Source organism: Varanus komodoensis, unplaced genomic scaffold (genome assembly GCF_004798865.1).
Source record: "Varanus komodoensis strain SLA01 unplaced genomic scaffold, ASM479886v1 scaffold14_1, whole genome shotgun sequence".
Classification (NCBI taxonomy): domain Eukaryota; kingdom Metazoa; phylum Chordata; class Lepidosauria; order Squamata; family Varanidae; genus Varanus; species Varanus komodoensis.
In genome coordinates this window covers 10623706-10649823 of record NW_025335438.1, presented here as the reverse complement: position 1 = coordinate 10649823, position 26118 = coordinate 10623706, and the positions used below count along the sequence as shown (strand labels likewise).

At 38.5% G+C, this 26118-nt stretch overlaps 1 protein-coding gene across 1 annotated transcript in view; it reads right to left on the bottom strand.

Annotated features, from left to right (window-relative positions):
• Positions 1–7028: 7028 nt before the first annotated feature.
• Positions 7029–26118, bottom strand: part of TRPA1 (transient receptor potential cation channel subfamily A member 1) — a 31550-nt gene continuing 12460 nt past the window's right edge. The window contains exons 14-27 of the mRNA XM_044424056.1: positions 23587–23753; positions 21436–21529; positions 20929–20988; positions 18335–18433; positions 16600–16670; positions 16075–16216; positions 14455–14544; positions 14104–14273; positions 12651–12780; positions 11187–11369; positions 10720–10788; positions 10086–10196; positions 8855–8952; positions 7029–7227 (exon numbers count right to left, since the gene is read on the bottom strand). Of these exons, the coding sequence (XP_044279991.1) occupies positions 7029–7227; positions 8855–8952; positions 10086–10196; positions 10720–10788; positions 11187–11369; positions 12651–12780; positions 14104–14273; positions 14455–14544; positions 16075–16216; positions 16600–16670; positions 18335–18433; positions 20929–20988; positions 21436–21529; positions 23587–23753 (1683 nt within the window). The remainder of the gene's footprint in view (positions 7228–8854; positions 8953–10085; positions 10197–10719; positions 10789–11186; positions 11370–12650; positions 12781–14103; positions 14274–14454; positions 14545–16074; positions 16217–16599; positions 16671–18334; positions 18434–20928; positions 20989–21435; positions 21530–23586; positions 23754–26118) is intronic.

Sequence of the window (26118 nt, the reverse complement as noted above, 5' to 3'; positions counted from 1 at the left end):
GACCCACCACCCCTTCAACCTCTGCAGCAATGCTGGCAGCACTCATATGTCTATTTCCCAAAGTCAACCTCTGGATATGACGCTGAGCATGTGCACTCAACTTCTTTGGTCGAGCATGGTGAGGCCTGTTCTGAGTGGAACCTGTCCTGTTAAACCGCTGTATGGTCTTGGCCGCTGTGCTGCAGCTCAGTTTCAGGGTCTTGGCAATCTTCTTATAGCCTAGGCCATCATTATGTAGAGCAACAATTCTTTTTTTCAGATCCTCAGAAAGTTCTTTGCCATAAGGTGCCATGTTGAACTTCCAGTGACCAGTATGAGAGAGTGAGAGCGATAACACCAAATTTAACACACCTGCTCCCTAGTCACACCTAAGACCTTGTAACACTAATGAGTCACATGACAGCAGGGAGGGAAAATGGCTAATAATGCCCAATTTGGGCAGTTTCACTTAGGGGTGTACTCACTTTTGCTGCCAGCAGTTCAGACATTAATGGCTGTGTGTTGAGTTAATTTGAGGGGGCAGCAAATTTACACTGTTACACAAGCTGTATACTCACTACTTTACATTGTAGCAAAGTGTCATTTCTTCAGGGTTGTCACATGAAAAGATATAATATTTACAAAATGTGAGGGGTTTACTCAGTTCTGTGATATACTGTAGATGATCACAGCTTATTAAATGGTATTTGTATACTACAGAAAGTTTTATGTAGCTATTTGGTAAAGAATCTCAACCAGGCTTGGAGAACCTCTTGCCCCTCCCTCTGCCCCAGCTCCCATAAGCCCAAGTTAGTATGGCCAACATTTTCAGAGTTGTAGTCCAACAATATCTGGAGGTAAGAGCTTTCTCACCTTGATTGATTCAGATGCTTTCTCTTATCTATGGACTGTAAATTAATGCATCAAACAATAAAGTGCTAGGGAGGCTTGCTTTCAAATATTTGTACAAATTAGGCAGCCCCTTCCACCCCCAGCTTCACCTTCTTTTCTCAACTTTTCATGAGAAATGTGTTTTTTCTTCATCCCCTCTGAAAGTCAAGTAAATGTTCTCCACCCCTACAGGCTGTCTACTTTGAGAGTACTGGCTGGGTTCCATTGTCAGTTCTTCCATTCTGTGTATTCCTTACCCACAATCCACCTTTGAATGTTCTGGCTTCATTTTCTTCTTGTGGGTTCCATAGTAAATCATATTTTAAGATTGTGCTTTTGCTGATTCATTACATTCATTTTGGGGAAAAAAATGTCTCTGTGTTATTCTTCTGAATCTGGAATGACAGCATTCTTTCATCTTGATTGACAATGGATGCACATTTAAATGGCCACTGAGGAAAGGCTATATAATGCATATTGTTCATTTGCATCCTAGTTCAGTCCTAAAAGTAGTTGATTCCCTGAAACTACATTAACTGCTGTTAGCTTTTCAATTATACTTCTCTTTTTTCCCACTGATTTCCATGCTTATTTCTGAATTGTTGCTCATAGGTTTCTTCATATAGAATTTTAAATCATGTGAAGCTCCAGCTCTGTTTTGATCTCAGCTGCTCTCTCATGTTTCCTTTCTGCAGACTACATGTTGTGCTTCTACCATGTTGGACTGCTTGCTTTGTGTTTGTGTGTAAAGTGCTTGAAATATCTTCAAAGGTGTGTGAAAAGAACACACTAATTTGGCATTAATTGTAATCCAAGGTTTGAGTTTGTGCTGCATGGGTTCATCCCCATATCAGGAGACTACCACAAAGACATTTTTACATCTTTTATACCTCACAGCTTTGAGTGGAGTAACCCAAGCACTGAAGCTGCTAATGACAAAGTTGATGTCAATGGGGAGTGTGATTTGGTATTCTAGCCTTATAACACATTCTTTTGCATATCTATTCAGAAGTGAGTTAAATTGAACTCAGTGGGTTTCACTTCTTGATAATGCATACTGCAATCCAAACTTGATAACCTGGGAAAAATTCCCATTGAAGCAATATGGCTTACTTCTGAATATATAATATGGGCTTGCATTAGAAGTGTTTTGTGTTCTGGAATCCATGTATGCTGTAAACCTGCCTTCCTTAACCTGGTATCCTCTGAGCATTCCTGACTGATGTCATGCTGGCTGAGGCTGATGGGAGCTGAAATTCAAAACATCTGGAGAGCACCCCTTGTGTATCAACGGGTGAAATTCAATTTTACAAGCAAAAAGATAGAAAAGTCTTCAGCAAGGAGAGGAAAGACAGAGCAACACTGCTATATCAGTTTAGATAGGAAAAAAGCCCACACCTCCCAGCATGTCCCAGTTACTATACCTGGCTGGACCATACTGGGAGGTGTTGGACTTTTCCTGTCAAAATGTGCAGAGGATTGTGACTTGAATGTTTGATCTTAGATAAAATTTGTTGTGGGGTGGAAAGGTTTCCCAGGTATGTATGGAAAATGGAGAGAACAGGGAATTCTGCTCCTGAATGACACTTTAGTCCTACTATTGTCCAGATGTGTTGTAACAAGTGGCAACTGACAGTTCCAGTGGCAAGCTGATGAAAATGTAGCCCAAGAAGCTATGAATGTCTGACCATTGTTGACCATCAATTGTTAAGCCCCTAGAAGATGTTTCTAGTCAGAAGAAAGATGTTTATGTGTCTTACGAGGAAAGATTGATGGAACTGGACATGTTCAGTCTTGAAAAAATGATGATGGAGGATATGATAGTACTTTGTAAGTACGTAAAAGTTTGTTGTATAGAAGAAGGCCACAACTGGTTCCACATCATTGTCAAGAACACAAAACAACATACTTAAGTTACAGATAGGTTGATTTTGGTTGGACATCAAGAGATACTTCCTAACAGTCAGAGCATTCAGACAATGGAACAGACTACCTAGGAAGGTGTTGAGCTTTCCCTTGATGGAGGTGTTGAAGCAGAGACTGGATAGCCACTTGGACAGGAATGCTTTAAACTAGATTCTTGCACTGAATGTGGATTGCACTTGATGGCCCAAGTAGCCTTTCCCAGCTGTATGATTCTATGTTGAAATTATAATGCCATAAACAATACTATCATTCAGTGTGATCATCCAGCCTATATAACCTTCCTCTAAAATGGATGACCTGCTCTGGGCTACTCTGTCTGTCCAAATATACTAATTCAGGGACCTGTGTTGGATGCAGGAGTTAGAGCCTAGCCTGCCCACCCTCTAAAGTTATCAGCAGAGACCAAGGCAAAGACATTAATTAAGCAATGGCACAATATATGGAGCACCATTCTAGCCAAACAAGCAATTAAAATTAGTAAGAGGAAATAAGAACAGTAATCTTCTCCGAGAAACATAGTATTATCTCACTAGATACAGCAGGGGTGCCAAACCTCAGGCCTCAGCAAGTGGCCAAATCCCTTCTTCTAAGGATCTCAAAATAGTCCTCTGGAGGTCCCCAGAAGACCCTCCTCCTTTCACTTGTCACACCCTTTTCACCCAGTTCCTAAAAGATTGTTAGTTTTCCAGCCTTTGTCCCATTTTTTCCATCCTTCTACACAGTTTAAATGCCTATCCAAAGGTTTAGTTAGAGTAAGCTAAAATATGCTAGTATGTTTTGGTATTTCAGCCACCCCTTTTACATTGAGCTCTGTCCATCACTGGAAGAGCTTCTCCAAAATGGAGTTTAGCCCTCGGGTTGAAAGGAATTCTGCACCCCTGACATACAGAAACACAAGAGAGGCTAAAGTAGGCCACTTAGCATCTTCTGTGCTGACTTGAGAAGGTTCCACCATCCTTAAAAAAATATACATTTTTTAAATGTTCGCTTTTTCTAGCCATACTAATATTCTAGAGCCAGGGGCTATTATGATGTGCAAATGTACTGGGGATTTCCAAGTTGTGTGATCATTCTGTATGATGGAAAAACAGTTGCTGTAAATTTGCCTGAGCCGTGAACCTTCTATGTCTAGGTCACAGTAAATAAAATGAAATCAAACCACTTGGAGCTTTGCAGAGTTGCTAACACCACCAAATGAAATGTTCTGTGCTGGCCAAATCCAAGCGGTGGCTCTGAGGCTAACTTCAGATATGCATTTTGGGGGCTGGGGGGAGGCTGCAGATGGTTATGCATGTTCCCAGCATCTGTAACAGCTGCTTCATGAGTGAAACAGACAAAAGCAGAAAAACAAACTATTCCAAATGACTTGCTTGAAGGAAAAATACCCCTCCTCCATCCAACCAGTCAGAACATGGTAAAGAACGCACTCCTACACACTTTCCCTAGAAGTGTCAAATGTCACTGAATTTTGTGCTTTGGAATACCAGCCTGTACAAATGTAAACTGTAGCTGATTTCACTGTTAAAATTACTGCGATCAGTCTGTTCTTCATCCAAACAGATGTTATAATGGCTAGGATAATATCCCTCAAGAAATACCAGCACTCACTGCCCTCTAGTGTTATTGTGATGGGCTGTCAACACTGCAAAGAACCATTTCCACTTTCCTAAACTAACTTCACCAGACACAATTGTGCTGGTGCAATGGGGCTCTAATCATGTGATGCATAAGCATATCTCATTTGTAGCTACTTGGATCCTTAAATCTGAAAAGACTGTAGCTGAGCATTTGTGATTCTGCTCCCTGTGCTGCTATAATAGCAAGGTCAAGAGGAATCATACATTGTATGAGTCCTTGGTTTCTTTGCCCAGTTCAGCCAAGAAGGATAAAGAATTTACCTCAGACCTAGGCTGCATTACTAGGAAAATCAAGTATTTATAAGCAGGTTGGTCAAAGGAAGAGAAACCTTATCAAATTTCCCTTGTTCATGCAAAGGAAGAAGGCTACACTAAACTTTCTAATGTATTAAGTTGTACAGAAAAGCAGTGAGAGTTTACTTCCGGGAACTTTCAAATCATCCATCCCTGTGGGAATTCTTGAGCTGGAACAGTAAATTCCCTACACATTTTAAGAGAGCAGAACTCACTGAATGGCTGACTTTATGATGTATAAATTTAAGCTTTCAGATAATAGCAATAATTACCAGAGAAAAATAAGGAAATGCCTAAAGGCAGTAACAGTTACATTATCTGATTCCAAAAAGAAGTAACTAAGCAATGTCTCACACAGGATAATGCAATTTTATTAGGGCCTTTATTGAAACAGGAGGAATTGCATGCATGCACACAATTTCAGCACTCAATAATGGCCACAATGGACTGTCATATTATTATATCCAATGCATAATACATTACTGTTTATAGTTCCGTACATAGATGCCAAATACTATGATAAAACAAAGAAGTATGAAAAACCTTGAACCAAACTGCATTACAATATCACTCAACTGAATAATACCTAAAGTTAATTACATATTCCTTTGTACTAGAGTTATCAGATACCTCTCACTTCATACATTTAAACTGCAGTCCAGTACACCAGCCTTCCCAACCTGGTACCTTCCATGAGTTTTAGACTTCAGCTTCTATCACCCCCTGCAGAAAGATCAAGGATGCTGGAAGTTGTAATCCAAACCATCCAGGGAGCACTGTACTGAGGAAGGCTGCTATGCACACTTACCTGAGAGTAACTCCTGCTGAATTTAATGGAATTTATTTCTGAGCACAGGTACATTGGGTTGCACTAGTGGGGTGCAATCTAATCACCCCATGCAGATGCATGGAAGCCTCTGAACTTGGAAGTATACAGGCATCCAATGGAAGCCGTGAGCTGTGGCAGAGTTGAACTCTGCTGTTGCCACACCTTTCACTCTGTATTCTGTCTCGGTGGACATTTTCAGCTATCTGGATAAGGTATCAGGGAGCGGGAGGAAAGCTGACTGGGGAGCTAACAGTAATTGGTATTAAGCCCTTGGCCTCAGCCTCCTCCTCTCCCAAACTCCTCTCCTGTTTTTCCCCTCTCCAGTTGCACTAGTGGGAAGCAGTCAGTGCAATTCTCTTTGTATTGTTTGTCAGTGTGCAGGGCTCAGGGTCCCAGGTCTGAAACTGCAGGATCCCAAAGCTGGCTCAGCAAAACGGAAAAACAAAAACCTATAACCTCCCAGACAATGTCAAGAGGCCCTTACCATTTTAGCTAGGGAAGTGCATTTGTTTTAGTTGCTGAACATCAGTTTCTGATTTGTTACAATGACAATACAAATAGAAGAAATGAGTATTGTTCCTTTTGTTTCATTCACTGCTATTATTTCACTCATTAGTATTTACTCATTATTCATTAATTACTATTATTTTGTTTACTTTTCATAAAACACACTCTTGAAATTAACAAGAAGCATTGCATTGCATTGCATAGCTAACTGATACATACTAAAATGCCTGGAACATTCTGTAGAGAGAGGGAATTTTGGAGTTTAGCACATCTGGAAGACAACACAATGCAGAGGGCTGTTCTTTAAGAATATTTGCCACATTAGATGATTGCTAATCTTCATTCCAAAGCAATTTATTTGTCTTCAGGCTAGTTTGGCCTGAATATCAGTAAAGCTGCTGTCTTTCATACCTGTGCTACATGTGAATAAAGACAGAGCTAAGAAGCTAAGTTACTGTGTTTCATACAATTTCATACAACCTTTACATGGCAATATCTTCTTATACAGGATGCAAATGCCATTGCAGTTATACCCGTGCTAAAATGAATGTCTAAAGCAAGAATGGTTGATATAGAAATATACTGTCTGAGATGAGTTTTGGTAAAGTTGGCAGTGGCCACTAGGAAGACTTTCCAGCAGGAACCACCAGCCACTGCTGCAGAATGATTGACAGGGGAGGAAAAAGCCACCAGGAAACGGCTCTGAGGTAGGGAAGATCTTGGCAGCATTATGCAACCAAGTAGCTGTTGACTAACTTGGGTAATTGAGGTAGAGGGGACTAGTTGGGACAGTCATCAAGCACTCACATGTTTCTTGCTAAGATGCTTTCATTGCCATCTCTGGATGGCTGTGGTAAAGGTGAATTTTCATCTCCTCCCTTGTTAGTTCAAAGTGGCGGCTGATGGTTCCTGCTAGCCAGCCATCTCATCAAATGCGGCCAGACAAGGGTGTAACTGCAGCAAAGCTAGGCAGATTTGCATTTCACTGCCTTTAATACTGTATCCCATTTACTGTTCTTATGTTCCAGCTGTTGCTTTCTAAATTTATGCTGGAATAAATCATTTGTATCTTCATCCTCAGCTTCAGAGATGATTTCCATTCTTTGAACAATCAATTTTAGGAGGTCATGTTGTTTTTCCATAAGAGCTGCAATATCCTTAAGCCTAAAACATTAAAAACACATTGTTTTTATAATCTGGGTATTTAACTATTCACAGCAATAAAAGTTAAAATGTCTTTCAAGATATTTTGTTTTCCTACTTTGGAAAAAAATGATATTTCAACTAGTTTAGCAATGGGTTTTCTTATCTGAAGTTATCTTTCATCAGGAGAGGTGCACCAATCCACAAAAGAAAACAGAGGAAAAATGTATGTAAATTGATTATTTGCTTTAGAAGAATATGAGAGGGATTTCAGGATTGCTGCTCTTTAGCAAACCTATCTTAGAACTACTGTCATAGGAAACAAATGATATCCTGTTTTATGTCCTTATTTTGAAACATGCTGGCTGGGAATGATGACGTTTTAGTCCAAGACATCCGGAGACCAACAGGTTAGGGATGGTTGTTTTAGTTCAAGGATGATAAAACTGTGTTGAGACTTGGGTTGTTCCTATGGGAAACATGGGCTCCTCTCCCTTAGTACTCTTTGGTCATCATGACATGGCCTTAAGTTGTAAGTGGTACAGGATGTATATTTTTCATGATGGTGGGGATGGGGAGGAACTGAACAGTTCTTATTTTCTAAGACTTTGCATTAACCTGGGCTCTCAACTGTTGCTTTATCTTTGAGACATTATCTTGAAAAGGATAACTTTAGAGAAACTCCAAACTAGCCTGATAATAAAATATTACCCAGTTCAGACTTACACTTTAGATCTATGTTCTGCACAATAATTTTCCAAGGTATTTCACCACTTCTAGCAGCCTAAACAAGGTACTACAAACATTGTTAAGATTGGTTTCACTAGGTCTCTTCTATTCTGGAGAATAAAAATAATAGTCCAAAGTAGGGATTCCTCTAGCATTCATGGACTTCTTCTCATGCTCTGCCCTGTCTTGAAAAGTTTGCTGAGAAGAAGTCAGCAAATGCTTGCAGAATGAAGGCTTCATGATCGGTGCAAACAGAGGCTGCTTCGTGTGGTGTGGAAGAGGGACACAGTATTCACATGGGGCTTAATTCCCAAACTCCTTCATGCAGCAGCACAAAAAAAGGCTGCTGCATGTGGTGCAGAAGAGGGATGTTGGTTGCACAGTATTTGTGTGGAGCTCAGTTCCTCAGTGTCATGTGAATGCTGGACACACTCACCAGGAACTTGGACTCATGGCCATGCCAAAGCAGATGGAAGTTCAACAAGCCAAGCCCAGGGAATTCAATGGATCTACTCACACATCCCTAGTCCAAAGTCTGATTGCATAGCATAAGATTTGGATGTCTCTTTGAAAGCAAAAATAGGGTCTTTAGGCTTTCAGGATACAAGAAGAGCACCCTAACTCTTTGATATGATCTGGCAAGTCCTCTCTGACTTATGGTGATCCTATGAATGAAAGCTCTCCAAAATGTCCTATCCATGACATGCATGCTTAGCAGTTCTAAAGTCAAGGCTGTGGCTTCCTTTATCAAGTCAATCCATCTTCCCTTTCTTTTTCTGCCTTTGACTTTCCTTAGCACAATTATCTTTTCAAATCAGTCTTGCCTTCTCATGATGTACCCAAAGTATGACAGTCCCAGTTACCCATAAAATGTTTACTATACATAAACATGTTATGCATATATTTAAAAATGAAATACCTGTACTTTTGTTTCAATACTTCTAGTTCTAATGATGTGTCAGCACTCTGCGTATCTGTTGCTGTATCATCCCATCCAAAGCAATATTGGAAAACACTCTGAAAAAACACACTCATGTAAAAATTAGGAGTAATGGAGAAAACAGCCCTGATAGACTTGAAACTGAACACAGAAGGAACCAAAATTATTTTCAAAAACCTGGAAAATTGCTCCACTTATAATTCACCTTATTCTAAACATGATTTGGCCTCTGTGATGACCGCAATTATATCACTGGTAGTTTGACAGGGTCCAATCCTTCCCAGGCCCTTGTGAGCTTCCAAGCACCCTGTTTTTCCTGCCTGCCTGATTCCCATGCATCCCTATACTGAACCTTTGCTGATGTCCTGGCAGAGAAAAGAAGAAAATGAGAGAAGAAAGGAAAGAGGCATCCAACCCTTTTTCTCCCATGACCTGTCAGAACAAGAAAGGTAAGCTGATGAAAACTAGGGAATCTGAGATAAGGGACAAATTCTTTTTGGTTTGGGTTTTTAATGTGAAGCAAGCCCTTTGTGAAGTAATGCTGGGAACAATAGATGGCAAAAGAAGAAGGGGACGGCAGAGAATGAGGTGGCTAGACGAAGTCACTGAAGCAGTTGGTGTGAGCTTGAGTGGACTCTGGGGGATGGTGGAAGACAGGAAGGCCTGGAGGAATGTTATCCATGGGGTTGTGATGGGTTGGACACAACTTCGCAACTAACAACAACAAAGCCCTTTGAGGACCGCACAAAATTGAAAGCATGAACAGGATGCAGGAAAATGTACACGGAGCCTTCTCCCCTCAACCTCCCATGGCAACCAGGGAGGTCTGAAGAGAGGCTGCAACCATGCTAGGTTCAGCACAGTTACAATACTCCTTGTGACTGCCAACCCTGACTGCACAGGGCTTCTGATCATACAAAGGACTGTAACTACTTTCAATCCATACGGGATGGTCAATAATTGGATTAGTGCACATGTCCCAGTGTTACTATTACACTCTCATTCTGATAAAACCTGTATAGGGCTATGGAGAACAACAAATGCCTTTAAAGCCAAATGGTTTAAAGTCAAGGAATATGAATATTGATATCAATATTAAAATTCTTCCCAGAGTAGTCAACTTGTTCCTATTTTCTCCATATGACTTTGGTAGAAGAAAAATCTAAGTTAATAGCTTTTCTTTTTCTTTTTGCTGAAAAATCCATCTTACCATGAATCCACAATATCTTGGCCTATTAGGATACACAGTGATTGATTCCTGGTCAACTCTGCTAAGAAACCAATATGGCAGTTTTTTCTCCAAGTTTGTGTGAAGATTCACCTATATTAAAAGAATATTTCTCTCAGTACAAAGAGCTAAATGCACAGAAACAGAGACCTAAACTGATACAAATCACCTCTATCACAACAGGGTACTGTGCTCACTCCAATCCACTTGGCTAGGTCCTGTAAGTTTGGAAAATGGTGATCCTAAGTATCCTGACAAGAAATTTATGAAGACTTCCCTGACTACCCATGTACTGACTTTTATGCTCAAGACAAAAATCAGCATCTGGTGAGGATGAGCACAAAGGCAGTTTCACATAACAGCATGCTTACAATACACTGTCCTGAATGAGGATTATTCATTTGTAGTTTCAGTTTTTATTACAAATATGACTTCAGGACAATGCAGTATGTACTTCAAATGAAAGGCAAGCATTTCAACATAAACTGCTCTAAAAAATTCTTCTTCTTCAAGCTATTATTTAAAAATCACTTCTTCCATCTAAACAGTTGCTTCAAGTCTCAAAGTCAAGTTGCTATTTATAATGAATATCAAATGCACAATGCGTGTCACTAACCTGCATTGCTATTCTTTTCAGTGCAGCGAATTTTTGTACCTCTGCAATATCTCCAACAGCCAAACCAATCTATAAAATATTAAGCAGAACAAACAGCTCAATTTTTATTTTCATGTTTTTCCAGATGAATTTTGGTTCTCTTTCTCTTCCATATTATTTTTGACAGGAAATGAATTATTCTGAGTCATGTGATAAACTAGGTCTTTAAAATTAAAGATGGCCATCCAGCATATTTATTTTCCACAGAAGCAAATTACTTGCTCACATACATTCAAAGAGGTATTTGTTGTCTACATCACAGAATTTCAAACTACTTTATTTTATTTTATAAATGGAGGTTCCACCTATAGCATATGTCTCAAGGCAGTTAACAAAGCCAAGTTGCAAATAACAACAACTCAAGAGGATCAGTATGGAAAGTATAGCAGCAGATTGGTGTGTATGAAAGCATTATGACTTGTTCTTACCAGTAAGTTCATAAGAAGAATTGGAATAAGCAGAGAGAAGATAATGAAAATTACAAAACTCAGAAATGGATAAGGCAGTTTATTGTTGAGCATTGGTTCAAGGAAAGCATCACGATAATTAATATCTCCCAGCATCATGGCAAATGCCTGCATTACAGAAAGGTATGGCGTGCCATATGTTTCCTAAAAAGAAACAAAAGAGATTGGTGGAAGACATTCATCATGACACTGAAGGTACATGGTCTGATCTTCCCCTAGATCTATAGAAGCAAAGATGCATCAACTAGTTGATTGTCAATACAATCCAACTATAACTATTTCTTGTCCTTGTTAGTGGAAACATCTTCATTAGTTGCCCTTTATAACACATGTATAACACAATCCTATGGCTACCAAACAGTGTCTTGAGAGCCATAGGCTCTTTTGGATTCTGAGAGGCTGGGTTGAAAAATGATTCCAACCTCTCAGCTCAGGATCTGTTCTCAGATACCCCTCTGCACTGCTTACAACTGGTGCAGAAATAATCATATCAGCTGCTTCTCTGATGTTTTAAGAGCAGCCTTCGAAAAGGGCTTCAGGGGCTTTCCAGAGCCTAGGAAGGAGAGCAGAGCAGTGCCAGCAAAGTGTGACATATTCTAACAGCCTTCAACTTGCTTTCCTTTCTCTTCAAAGCACTGCACTTAGAGTGCTAGAATTCATTAAAGTCTCTACTTTGCAGAGTAGGTGGACCACAGAAGGGACCTGCACCTCCATGTTTCTTCTGCCTTCCAAGGGACATCAAAATTTGAGTTCAGAGAATTCTACACATCCTCATAGGATTTCACCCTTAAGGCACAGTCCTATGCAAGTTTAAATAGAAAAAGTTCCAGAGCTCCCAGCATGCCCTGGTCATGCTGGGAGCTGTGGAACTTTTTAATGACTAAATATATGTATGGTGGAGGACAGGAAGGCCTGGAGGAATGTTGTCCATGAGGTCACAATGGGTTGGACACGACTCCGCGACTGGCAACAACAACAACAATGTTTAAGCTTTTATGAGCCATTCTCACCAATTATTGCTGCACTTACTTGCCTGAGTAGCTGGGAACATTAAGGAATTTGAAATGCCAAAATTAAAATTTATTCATTTAAATAATTGATAATTATACCTGATAAGTATTTTGGAGTAATTTATATCACACATTAAAAGCAAAATGCAGCAATATACAATCAATGTAAAAATTCATTACTAATAATAACACTGATAAATAAAAACAAATTTGAACAACACAGTGCAAAATGTCATTTCCAGTGTTTAAAAAGCAGCTTCCATCCAGCACTTAAATACAACTAATTAACTACTTCTTAACCTGATATCCATTCCAGAAAATGCAAAACATACAAAATAGTTTTGATACAATCGAATTTTATTTCCACTGTGTAAACAATAAAACACATCATTTGCACTGTGGTGGCATTTCTTACCTGTGAACCCAAAAGAACATGGAAACTGAGCCCAAAGGCTAGCATCAAGAAGAAGAACACAACAGCTATCCGAATCAGAGTCCTTAAAATCTCCCAAAACATCACAACATATATTCCATAATTTTCAAATCTGGGAAGATTTATATGAAGAAAACATAACTAATCATCATCGTATATTAGATTTCAAATGTCTATCTACTATCATTTTTCTTGTAGTGGCAATAGCATTATGCTTCTATGAAGTCCTCCATTTCATATGGGTGTCAAGCATTTTATTTCTCACTTTACTTGCTTGAATCTAGTAACGGAGACTTAGTCTTCCAGATATGGTGTTGTATTCAATTAGCCCTTCTGACTGAAGGAAAAACTTCATACAGTGGAACAGATAAGATATTATTTGTCCCCTGCCCTTGTAGTCCCCTCTGCTCTTATAATTTGTATCAAAATGTAGGGTGCAAGTTCTGGGAATGGCATGAAGGACTGCAAAGGATAGGAGAAAATGGCAAAACATTGTTGCACAAGTGAAAAGAACTATTATTATTATTATGCTAAGTGACTGTTAGCGTAATAATAATAAGAGTAGGGACTGTTTGTTTGGGCAGATTTCACAAGTGAAAGTCCATATTGGACTTTGGTCAATATTCCCATATTAGCAACAATACTTTTTTTCGTGGGGGTGGAAGCCAAGCGATTCTGGTTCTACTCCTCTGAATTGTTACCTTTGAAGAGTCATGAATCACTCCTCCTGGATAGAGATGCCAGTGAATTTTGCCTCCCTCTTCCCAAAAATTGCATTGTATAGAAATGAGCATTATGAATCCACCAACATGTTTTTCCAAAGTGAGGAAATAGGAACTAAATGTGACATATCTGCAGGGATGTTTTGATGAGCTGCACCCAAAAACCTTGGAATGCAGGGCAAAAGGTCACAGTCATGGTGAACCATGTTAGTCCAATGATGACCCATATGAGATTTCCCTCACCCCCCTCCCCTTCCCAGATGGCAGCTCTTTAATACACACACCTAGCAAAACAATGGAGATGTTTATTTACTACTTTTCTGGGAACTGCTTTGAAATGCTATCTTCAAGGAAATTTTGATTGGTTCAGCAATGAACTCAGTTATTTTGCAACGTGAGGTAAATAGCTCTTCTCATTTTCAAACCAATCTGATATGGTTTGAAACCAAGCTCACTCATCTAGCTCCTAGTCAACAGGACCTATTTTTCAACACCAGTCATCTTAACATACAGTAAAACAATTTATGCAAATACTACAGACTTAAACATTTTCATTTATTAAATAATGTGACTCAAAACTATGTTCTCTCTCTCTCTCTCTCTCTCTCTCTCTCTCTCTCTCTCTCTCTCTCTCTCTCTCACACACACACACACACACACACACACACACACACACACACACACACACTTTCAGGGGAAGCATTATCATTTACCTCTGTAGATATAACAAGAAGTTCATCCAAGAAAGGAATATCGCAATTGCACCACATTCCCACTGTAAGTGATCTGGCAGTTTAATAAATAAAGATGATACAAAAATGATGCTTGTAGTATAAATTGTCCAGTCAAGAAGGTTGGAATAATCCAACAAATACCTTAGTTTCTATGGTATAAAAGCAAGAAATATTACTATTGGCTAAATTAATTAAAATAGATGGCACATCATATTATTTCTTGTCAAATGAAGAAAGATTTAACTTCCAAAAGTCCAAAGTATTTTTTAATTGAACATTTAAAGAAAACATCAAGAAATTTGACAGCCATGTCATAGCAGGGCCATATACCTGTTGGAAAAGCTGTATGATTTCTTTGCAGATTCCAAATAAACTCATGATAAAAACCAAACACATACATACTTTAATGAAGTATGAATCCTGCAAATGAAGAAAACATAATAGAAATATCACGATTAAGTAATGTAAGAGAAATTTTGATTCCTATTCTTTAACAGTATTTTAGTGACATGAAATGTTTCTGCTGTCCTATATATTTTATTTCATTCAGTACCAAAGGTCTCAGAGCAGTTCACAACATGCTAAAACAAGATACAAAACTTTAATAATCAACATCTGAAGTGTAGAAACAAGTTAAAAACAAGCACCTATACAACTACTTGGATAAGACACTAAAATGGCCCATCATATGCTGTCAAATAGCCAGGAGAAGGTAAAGTCTTAAACTGGTGCCAAAAGGATGACATTGGTAGGCACTATATTAGCAACTACTACAGAATTCCAGAACCACAAATCCCAGTTTCCTAATGTTAAGCATCATCTGAATTATTTAATTGAAACATTATCTGAAGATGTGAACACTGCAGGGTTGAGAGGTGCCAGCATTTGGAATTTGATGTTCCAAGTCCTTCCTCTCCAGAGCAGAAAAAGGAGGCATTCTGAGCTTGGGAATATTCCCAATGTTCACAACTTCAGCTTGAGAGAAGAAGGGTTTTCTATTGCCTAATTCTTCTTCTAACAGGAGTCATATCTTGTCCGGTAGAGACCAATGTCCTCCTACTATTGATCTTCTCTCAGTATTGTTGTTTACTTCAGCTACACAAAACAGGGAGCTAAGAGAACCTACACACAATTGATGAATGTAGAACAGCACAGATGTGAACAGATTCTGAATTACTAAATTTCACTCATGGAACCCCAATACTGATTCCTGTGCACAACTCTTAGGGGTAATGATGTGTGAGCTGCTTCTCAGCCCAGCAAGATTCTTGAGTCTTGCCTGTAATTATCTAATTTACGGTGTGTATATAGATAGTAGAACTGTACTTTAAAAACATCTTTTCTATTGACTTTGTCTCTGAAGGAGAAAGAAGATACAGACTTCTATCAAAGTTGGAATTCCTTTTATTATTGACTAGAGAAAGGGGACTATGCATAGATTTAAATATGTTTATGGATTATCATAAAAAGAAAAAGTTTGGGGGGGGTGGCCCAGTAGGTCTGATGTTTCTGATGATTGATTTTTTTTAGTTTTTGTTAGTTTTGTTAGTAGAAAATAACAATAAAACTTATTTTTTTAAAAAAAATCTTTTCTAGATCAAACTAAAAGACAAAACAGACATTGTATTAAACATATAACTAGCATAACCAATTTTATTCTAGAGTAAACGCAGAGGCCAGTTCCAGTCTGTGCCTTCCATGACTGCCATGCAATCGCAAAATAATAATCATTTTCACTTTGTGAATGCTAGCTACATCATTTAAATAATATCTGATTTGAAAAAGATGCATTTGCTGTAGAATTTACAATTTAGTGGCGATCTAGCTACATCTTGGAAGATCAGACAGTGGGCCTGAAGGCAATAGCTTTCCAAAGTTACATGTCCCCAGCTTAAAGTCCTCAGTGATAGATCAATTCACCACCTCCATATAGTGAAGTAAAAAATATACCTTTTTATCAAATGGTCCATGCTTAAGAGTTGCATTGAAAGACACTTCTGGCTCTATGTGAGTGATCAGGAGAGTTAGAGGTATTAAGCCAAGAGAATACACTGCTAGATTCATAAGATGTGCTCGAAACCCATACGCCATCCTATAAGGCAACATTTCATTAATTATCATTTTCACAATAGTCTAAAAGGATCACATTTTCTATTTTAATTCAGGGAGACCATAAATCATAGGAATTACCCCCAGACAGGGGTAGAAGAATCCTAATGATTACAATTTCTTCTTAAGATAACTGTCTGATAGCTTTGTCAGAAGCAAGTTGAATCAATTGAATCATATTTTTGATACATGTTATGTTTGCTAACAAGTTGCTATATCAACAATAGGACTCCTGTGATTCATATGCATCCTTTTCATTGACTGGAAATCCCAGGCTTAAGGTCACTTTTATTTCTCACTTCCAATGAATCTTAATTCAAACAAAATTAAAATGGAACATTTGAAATTAAACTTTCAAGAACCTACCATTTCATGAGTAAATATTCTGTACATACTGGATGACTGAGCAGCTCAACACGATTATGACGTACCATTGCCTAGGGAGGAAACGAGGCAAGTATGTCAATTGTGCAGAGATTTATTTGCAAAGCAGTAACAGTAATACTGCATTTGTTAACTGAATACCTGGTTAAAGAGATGACAGCACCATCATCAGCATCTTACTCATCTGATTTCTATGCCATCCCATAGCTGAAGCTTTCTGGGCAGTTTTCAGGTGTACATGTGCATGTGTAAATGTGCCCATACCCATGCACAGATGTGTGTGTGTGTTGTATGAGACATATTACATTGTGGTATATTTCAATTTCTTCTTTCCGTAAAGTGTCAAAAATACACCATGACATAAAGATGAAACTATTCTCCAGGAATAGAAGGGACAAATGAAAGCCATGCATTCTGCCAACAAATTTAAATATGACTTGAAGGATGTTTATGTCTATCTAGTACACAGCTCAGATAATTATTACACTGAAGATCCTGAGAATATGCCAGTAATTAAATGGAAGGGGACAACTTGTCAGGTTTGTTCTAATTTAATTGTAAATACAGAGATGTCCCAAAGGAACCTGATAGTGTCATCATCATCATGATGTATCATCATTTTATAGAGGATGTTCCAAACAGTGCTGCACTAGAGGAAGTAATATCTTCATCTGGATGTGAAGAACAGATATTTTAAGGCTGAAATTCTATACAGAATTACCTAGGAGTAAGCCCCAGTGAATGACTTCTACATATGAATTTAGTTTTAAGCATGACATCATGACTGTTATTTCAAATACATTAAGTCTGGATAAAGTTTAAAGCCCAGCCACTCCCAAGTTTCTCTCCTGCACGCTACCATACAACCATGATGATACAGGTCTTTTTTGTACAGGTACAGCCAAAATGACAAATGGCTTCATAAAATCATTCTAATTGAGAAAATCAGCACCTCAGTGATCTTTTTATAATATCTAATCTTATCTTTGTGTGTGTGGGGGGGAGGTATTTTTCTTTCCTCAGTTATAATGACCTGTATGTTGCCTGGTTGATTCAGTTATATTATGTTGGTTATAAGACACACTATAGATAGAAAAATCTGTTGTTTTCTGTAATGTTCTCATGAGAATCCCAGTTCCACTTCAGTGTGTGCATTGGTCTGCACAAAAATCCAAATGCATTTTCAGGCACATTTTCATCAGCACAAACATTTGTATGCACTTTACTACACAGTTTCCCCTAATACATGAATTTCCTGCAAACACTAATACATGCGTTTGTGTGTGTTATATCCCTAATGCATACATTTTCAGCTAATTAGTTGCCCTATAAAATATGGAGAAATGTGAAAAAGTTTAATTTCATTATTACATTCCGGCTCTGGTCTTAGTTCTGGAAGGGTAAATTAGGGTACTTCAAATGAAAATGTGAACCAAATGAATTTTACACTTATTCTTCATTCACCCATTATTCTAGTACTGTAGACACTGTGCCTTGACTATCCATTTGTATAACTCATTGGCTTTGATGACCCCAGGACCTTCCACACACTCCAAACTTCAGGGGTTTCATTAGCATGAATAAAAGGCACTGGGCAAATAGCAGGGAGGCACACTCAGAGGGGGAACTGGCAATCATTATGATGCCTAGTAAGATGCAATGCAAGTCTAAGATAACACTCACAATGCAGGTTTGTAATTGTATTAGCATAACTTACATTTAGAGTGATAAGTGGTTCATAAATTATTTCATCTTCTTCCTTTAATTTCTTGGTTAACTTTAGTGGACACTGAAGATATCTGAAGTTATATTCAACCTATACAAGAAATGTGAACCAAAATATCCTTTAATTGATGAAAGTAATTTAACAATACATTCCCAAAAGTATTTGTAGCAAATTTTGAAATGGTGCTAGAACTCAAAAATGGGGGGGAAAGGGGTAGGCATGGGTACCAATGAGCATGCCATTGTACTTCTGAGAATTTGTGGGCATCCATATCAACACAGTTCTCTTGCTTGTAGTCATGTTCCTCTTTCACTTCTTCTATCGTAACATGCCCTTTTCCATGTATCAAAACTTCCTCTATGAAAAATGTTCCACATTTTCCAAAACCTTAATTTTGTAGCTACTTTATGATAGGCCTAGGCAACCTGGAGCAGTACCCACTACTGTTGCTGAACATCTACTGACTGATAGGTCCAACTGTTTCTGCAAAAGGAAATTAGCACTGCCTAAAGCAAGGCTGGAAACAGAAAAACAGTCATATCTGGATTGGGCCTAGTCAGTAGAGTTTGCTATTCTGCCCTGCCCAATTCTGAAGCATTTTTATTCATTTCCAGTTGCTTTAACTGCAAATTCCGTGTTGCATAAACAGTTTGTCCTGCTGGTTCAAGGAAGCATAAGAGACTGTCTGCACTGCTTTCCAGATGATCTGAACTCGTCACTGATTACTGGCCATGTTAATTGATCCTGATAGAGTTGTAGTCCCAAACATTTGAAGGGCATCAAGTCAACTACCCCTACCATTAATTATTGGCTAAAAAACCACAGAGGTTTGGTTAATTAATTAATTAATTAAAAGTTTTTCTATGCCATCTTATATTTTAAAAAAATCACAGGATAGTTCACAAGGTTTTGGAAGTAACTGAACTATTCTGGCAGACCAAGCTGTGATGGGAGGGAGGGAGGGAGGGAAGGAAGGAAGGAAGGAAGGAAGGAAGGACGGAAGGAAGGACGGAAGGAAGGACGGAAGGAGAGGAATAATTAAGGATCAGCAGACCAGTGATGGTGAAATTCATCTTGATTCTCATATTTCCTTGTTTATGCTTCAATTTGTAAATGCTATTTGATTTCCATGAATAGAAAAATTGTGCAAAATGAATGTGATAAGCTGTGAAAGTTGCATAAAACAATCTCAAATGTTCACAAACTTCCAAAGTTATGCAAATTTTGCTAATAAACTATGGTGCGAAATGCTGTATTTTTAAAGTTTGTGAACTTCTTGTTTGACAAATGTGAATGTTATTCTAATTTGCAAACATTTTCTGGGTGCACATAGTTTTGTTCACTCACATTCAGGTATTTACATATTTTGCACACAGAAACAAAATTCTTGCACAACCCCAGCTGTGACTCTCAAAAGAAGAGCAAGTAGAAAGATATTGATTTAGGGAAATTAATATTTCCCTATAAATTATCCTATAAATTTAATTATTTTGAACATGCAGTTCATACATCAATTTTGCACAACACACTAAAATGTAACTTGGTACAGTGCCCCCCCAACCTGGTGCCTTCTAGCCTTTTTGAACTGTAATTATCATTAGCCCCAACCCAAAGAGGATCTGTAGCCAGAAACATCTTAAGGGCAACAGGCTGGAGAAGACTAGCTTAAGTGTCATGTGAACATGCAAAAATGCACCACAAAAAGCCTAATGTTTGCATTCTGTCCCTTTCAATCTCTTCTTACATGGCCTGGAGATAGAACTTGGAAGTTTTTGTTTTTGCTTAATGGGTAGTTGGCATATTCTCTGAGCCAATAAACTGTGGTTATTATTAACTATGTTTTAACAAGTCAATTTCAACCTGGCTTGCTTAGACTAACCATAATTAAGATTAAGCACAGGTTTGGTTCCAGATGAAATAATAATTTATGGTTATTTTTTAATGGATATAAAAGGCTCTGAACTTGCCTTGGTGGATGGATAAAAGAAAGGAGGGGAATTATGTGCCAGTGTTTTAATGAAGATTTTTTCCTATCCATTCAGGTTTCACTAAGGTATACTTTAGTGATGCGTAAATATGGCCAGTATCTTTAGTAAATTCTAATTAAAGAATAAATGCACCACTAGTGCCACTCTTTACCTTTGGTTCTCCAGCACTAGCTGTTTAGTATTTTTCCAGATTTTGCATAGTTTTTCCCTCTTTCTAACAACAACAACAACAACAACAACAACAACCCTGAAATGCTTCTTCTAAGGCTGAGTAGAAGTAATTTTTTAAAGCTTAGATATGCTGATGTCGTTGGGAATTTTTATCCCATTCTTTTTGTTTTAGATCTCATTCCCCCTTCTTAATGCAGACATACAGTATAATGGAATTTGGCAAATTAGCTTGAATCCTTGATCTAGAAGATATGAAATATTATCAGAGTTCAGTTAATATGAGATTGTCTGGTTATCTAGTATTTCTGGATACATATTTAGTCAAGAAGGCCAAGACAAAAGTGGAAACAGCCCTGTTATATAGAAATCACATATGTTAACAACTCCAAGAATATCTTGGCATATTAAACTTTGATTTTAACTTACACTGAAGTCTCTGGATGACTTTTCCTCCGATGATTCAATAATGCAATTGTCTAAAACTAACTTATAGAGATAAAGAGATGCATTTCAGTACACTGAGAAAACACTGGAGCATAGTTCATAATAATAGGCATAATGCTTTCATAATATGCAACTATGTCTCAATTTCCTAAGGCTGGGCATGAAAAGGGAAAGAGCTTGTTTTCAATAATGTAGGATAGTAATTCTGAATGAAGTAATTAGTCACTCAGATACTCAGACCTGAACAGAAGTGGTGATTCACAATTAAAACCAAAAACACTAATTCATTTTCCCAGTACAAAACTTGTCAATTCAAATGCACACAAAAGTTTGTTTAAAGCTATGGACAAAGAACCATATGACAAGCTTAGGGTCATTTTAGAAATACCCTTCTATAACACCACAAAAGTTTGAGAACTTTTAAGGGTTAAACTGTACATGATACTAAATTTTTCACTCTGAAACATGTTCACTTATATACAGTCTTACTTTGAAGCATTCAGGAATGTATTCAACCATCTCCAGTATGGCACATTTATTTGTAGAAGAATGGTGAGAAAATGTTGTTACAGCTTCTTCCCATCTAAAAGAATAAGTCAAAGGGACTCAGAGTAGCAATAGTGATTGCAGAAATAGCGGTATTAGGGGAAAAATAGTATACCTTGATAATTATTTTTATATTTATACATAAATTATTTTTCTTCTGCAAAATGTTCAACTGCATTCAAATTCCTTATAAGTCAGCTGTAAAATTTGCCACAGCAATAGATAAATGGTTAGACAGGACCATACTTTGTATCATGCCATAACTGTATAAAACTGTAGCATTATAACTTGAAAAAATGCATAGCCCTTGCTGCCATCTGCTACGGAAAAGAATATCCTTTTGGCCACTAGAATGGCTTTGCATTCTAGCACTTCATGGTACACCATAAATTTAACATGGTGGAAACATTGTACGGCAAGCAATCATACTGATCTGCACAGAAAAGTAAAGTGAATGTCTAGACTTGCATGTCTAACTTGCATGTCTGATCCTGTTGAAATAATTGTATTTTTGGGATTGGGATGGATCCAATGCCCCAGCACTGCCACACTGCTTGGATCCCTGAAGCAAAATCAATACGTTTAAATCCATCTCAGAATATTACTTTTCCCTTGAAGTTTTTGCTAAAATTTATAGTTGATGGTAAAGCCAGGAAGAAAGTGCCTGTGGCCTTTCCCCATTGGTTTTAGAGTGAGATCATTGGTACAACTAGACTGGTTCACACGGCACAGTTGCCTGACTGGAGCATCAACCCATAGTGAGCCATGCTTCACATTATAAATGTACAGTTCTGAGCAGGGGTTGCCATGCCAGCCACTCAATTGCCAGTAGGGTTAAACAATCTCTGATAACTCTGCTGTATCATGTGAACCAGGTTACAATATAGCTGTGTAAAAAAATAAAGACTTATAGCTCCAGTTCTTGGTTTTTATTTGAATGCCACAAGATGAAGAGTAGGATTAAGTGAATCTTTCAATGGAAAGTTGGGTTTTGGTGACAACATTTCCCTCTTTATTCTGGTGTATAAAGTGAAAAATACCTGCTTTCATTCCAATACTTAAGTTGTTATAACTGATATTTTTATCTAGTTTTCCTGAAATTTGGAATTCTTCCAACCCTCATCCAAAGCAGTCTCTCAGGTTTTCTATTGAGATGATATTTTTTGTTATTTCATAAAGAATACCAACATAATAACACTCTTGTGAGAATTCAAACAGCAATACCAGTAATTAAAGTTCAGGAAGACTTTCAGTAGGTAGAACAAGTAATTGCTACAGAGGTAACTACAAAGTTTCTGTCCAACAAAGCATCCCAGTATGTGAGACCACAGAGTATATTTTCTTTTTCCATTGTGTTGGATCTAGATTGGCCTCTATGAAAGCAGAAAGCCCTGAGATCTAATAAATCAACATTAAGGGCTAGATGCTAAAAGAAGAGAATGGGACAGTGACTCCCTGTCTCTTCTCAGCTCCCCATGTCTTCCCTAAAGCCTCTGTAGTTTCTCTGTCCACCAGAAAAAGAGATACAGAGGACTTCAGGGTAAAGGCAGAATCACTTCCCCACCTACTTCTTCCAACATGAGCTGAACTACACTTAATATTATTCTAAACCAAACCCATGGCATGGCTCTTAAGGCAGGAATCTTAGCTTAAGGTTTTTGTGTGTTTGGTATATTAATGAATTTGTTAGAGCTCTAAATCTTATCTTAAACAAAAGGGGTTTTTTCACTTCCAGAACATAACAATTACTGGCAAGTCCATGAAACAACAAATCACTGTGTATTATTCCATTTTTAACTGGGAGAGTACAAAGTTTCAGCATGAAAATCTTTATCAGACTTCACAGAGAGGGAAAGTGGTGAGGCAAGGGGAAGGGAGGGAGGGGAAGAGAAAGGGCAACAATTAATATCTCTTTAGCCATCTTTAACCATGGATAATGCTTCAGAGAAAGAACCTTTTCATATGAAGAGGCAAATATGAATAGTGTAATGGTGCAGGAATGAAATAGTGTCAAATGCAGTTACAATCAGAAATGGTAGAAATACATTTGAGTAATGTTAGACCTGTATACATTGTTATCCAGAATTTGCTTACCTTTTATGCAAGATGACAACATTTACAACATCTTTCCGTCTATTATGTACAGCTTCATGAAGAAAAGAAGCTTCAACTTTGTTTAGAAGAATTTTGGCATTGTCATAAAGAAGCATTCTAACTGCCTTTGCATGGCCTTCTCTGGCAGCAAGATGGAGAGCTGTATTCTTTATCAACATATCAAATATAAGCTTATTGGAATATGAGCAAAACAGCATATATAACTGAAAGAATTTTATAGTTCTTCAGTTTAGTCCTTCTGCCACTTCCATCCCTCTTCCTACATTTCTTTGGTAGACAGTAGGCACTTCTGGGTGGGATTCATAATTTATTTCTTATAAAGTGCTAAGATAATTGATAGGTAAATACCTCTACTTAGATTTTAACTACTCTAACTATGACTTATGGAACTAACCAATTAAAAAACAAAAGTTCAAACAGGTATGCACATAGTTCTCAACTAAGATGCTGTGTGCATTACCAATAAAGTAAAAGAGACGGTGACAAAGTGTATGATCAGAGATGGGGAAATACAGATCAGAATTCTTTATAAAATTTTGGACAAAACATTTTGTATAATTTTTATCTTGGCAGGGGGCTGATTCCTGCACCATTAACAACTGCTCTGGGAAGCTGGCAAATCTTCCAGTGCAGATTATCAGGCAACTACAGGGGAGAGAGCAGGAAATCAGTGTATTACTACTTATTTATCTATGTATTAAATGTAACTACCAAATGCTCTGGGGGTGGTTCAAACATAATCAACAGCAAGAATGACAATATTAATGAGAGAAAAATAATATTAAAATACAATCTTCAACACTGAAATATTGCAAACATTAAAGAATCACCAGTACAATTAATAATCAAAGCAGCAGATTAAAGATGCCTGCTGGAGGACAGCGGTCCTAACTTGTCATCTAAGCATATTCAGTTAAAATGACAGGGCAAGAAGAGTATCGCAGAGACAGGGGCCACTATAGAGAAGATTCTTTTGATAGTAGTCATCCATCACACCATTGAAAGTGGCAGTACCAGAGAGGAACCTCTAATGGTAGATGAGCAACTGGGCAGGAATATACTTCAATTGGTTCAAAATAGAGCTGCCAGGCTGCTGACAGGGACTGGACGTTATGTTCACATGACTCCAGTTCTCCGTCAGCTTCACTGGCTTCCCATTGAAGTCCGGGTCCAATTCAAGGTGTTGGTGATGACCTATAAAGCCCTAAACGGCTTGGGTCCTGGTTACCTGAAGGAGCGCTTACATCCATATATGCCCAGCCGCCCCCTGAGATCGGCGGGAGAGGCCCTTCTCCGGGAACCCTCCGTGAAAGAAATTAGGAGGGTGGGTACTCAGAGGAGGGCTTTCTCAGCGGTGGCGCCTAAGTTATGGAACGCGCTCCCCAGAGAGGTCCGCCTGGCGCCGTCGTTATTTGTTTTTCGGCGCCAGGCGAAGACCTTTTTATTTAAGCAGCATTTTAAATGTTATTATTATTGAATTTTATCTGGCCAGGGCGGCTTATTTTATATTGTATGTATTTTATTTTAATGTTTATATTTTTAATTATAATTATTTAACTAATTGCTGTAAGCCGCCCCGAGGCTTTGGCGAATGGGGCGGCATAAAAATGTTTAAATAAATAAATAAATAAATAAATAAATAAATAAATAAATAAATAAATATGGAAGAAGACAATCCTTGTTGTTGTTCCTAGCCATTTAAGGCTTCAACTTTCAGCAGCAACCTTTTTAGTCTGGCCTGGATTTAATCCATGGCTGTCTACACACACTTAATCTCATAATGAAACCGCTGGGAGAGGTCATCAGGAGGTGTGGGCTGCGGAATCATCAGTACGCTGATGATACCCAGCTCTACCTCTTGGTTTCCACCAATCCAGGTGAGGCAGTGGCTGTGCTGAACCGGTGCCTGGCCAAGGTAATGGGCTGGATGAGGGCCAATAAACTGAAGCTCAATCCAGACAAGACGGATGTCCTATTGGTGGGTGGCTCGGGATGGGGGACTTGGGCCTTTTCCTAAATGGGGTTGCACTCCCTCTGATGGACAGGGTTCGCAGCTTAGGAGTGCTTCTTGACCCTGAGCTGTCTCTAGAAGCTCAGGTGACGGCAGTGGCGAGGAGCGCCTTCCTTCAGCTTCGGCTGATACATCAGCTGCGTCCCTTCCTGGAGAACGACTGCCTGGCGACAGTGACACACGCGCTGGTAACTTCCCAATTAGATTTCTGTAACGTGCTCTACGTGAGGCTACCCTTGAAGACGGTCCGGATACTTCAATTGGTGCAGAATAGAGCTGCCAGGTTGCTGACGGGGACTGGGCGTTGTTCTCATATAAGCCCAGTTCTCCGTCATCTCCACTGGCTCCTGACTGAAGTCCGGGCCCAATTCAAGGTGTTGGTTATGACCTATAAAGCCCTAAACTGCTTGGCCCATATATGCCCTCCCACCCCTTGAGATCAGCAATGGATGCCCTTCTCTGGGAATGCTCCGTGAATGATATTAGGAGGGTGAGTACCC